Raw genomic sequence first — 652 nt, 5'->3', positions numbered from 1 at the left:
TTGGGATTCCAGATTTTCTGAAGGAAATTCCAAATATTTGGCTCTAAACAGCGAAACAGGGGAAGTGACACTGACCTCTGACCTTTCTGATGTGACTGAAGACACCAGATTGCTGCTGACCGCTGAGGCCACGGATCATGGCACTCCTCCGCTCAGCGCCACGGGTTAGCACTGTTGCTCTTGCTTGGATTTTTTTTTTGATGAATGAGGGCATAGCTGCTGAGCCCTACAGCAAATCTTAAATTATCTCATCCTCACGCTCTGCATGAACACCATCTTCCAGGTCAGGAATTTGATGTTTATTGCAGGAGAGGATTACAGACCCAATCCACTTGCAGGGTGTTTAAGTCCTATCAGTAGCTTTTCCTGCAGAGTGGATCTCCACTTTAGGGTTCTTTAGCTCAGCAAAACGCTGAAAACTTGTATTGTCAAGCTAACTTAAGGTCGTTTACAGTGAATTAGAACATATTTCATTTTGTTCTCACATGGTAAATACATCCTCTGCGTTTAAACCTCCTTATACTGTCTGCTTGAACCCCAGTCGGCCTCAACAGATGGCCGCTCAAACTGAGCCTCGTTCTGCTGTTAAAGGTACACTATGCAACCGGTGTTGATTTTCCAGTGAGGCTCCCCCCAGAGGGCGAAAGTAAAT

At 45.6% G+C, this 652-nt stretch overlaps 1 protein-coding gene across 1 annotated transcript in view; it reads left to right on the top strand.

Annotated features, from left to right (window-relative positions):
- The first annotated feature begins 554 nt into the window (after nucleotides 1-554).
- LOC107088637 (protocadherin-1-like) overlaps nucleotides 555-652 on the top strand; it is a 9,697-nt gene continuing 9,599 nt past the window's right edge. The window contains exon 1 of the mRNA XM_015380936.1: nucleotides 555-591. Coding sequence (XP_015236422.1) covers nucleotides 555-591 — 37 coding nt within the window. The remainder of the gene's footprint in view (nucleotides 592-652) is intronic.

The sequence above is a fragment of the Cyprinodon variegatus genome, unplaced genomic scaffold, assembly GCF_000732505.1.
Source record: "Cyprinodon variegatus isolate N-32 unplaced genomic scaffold, C_variegatus-1.0 Scaffold225, whole genome shotgun sequence".
NCBI lineage: Eukaryota > Metazoa > Chordata > Actinopteri > Cyprinodontiformes > Cyprinodontidae > Cyprinodon > Cyprinodon variegatus.
The sequence above is the reverse complement of the archived record's forward strand: the minus strand, read 5'-3'. Positions and strand labels throughout refer to the sequence as shown.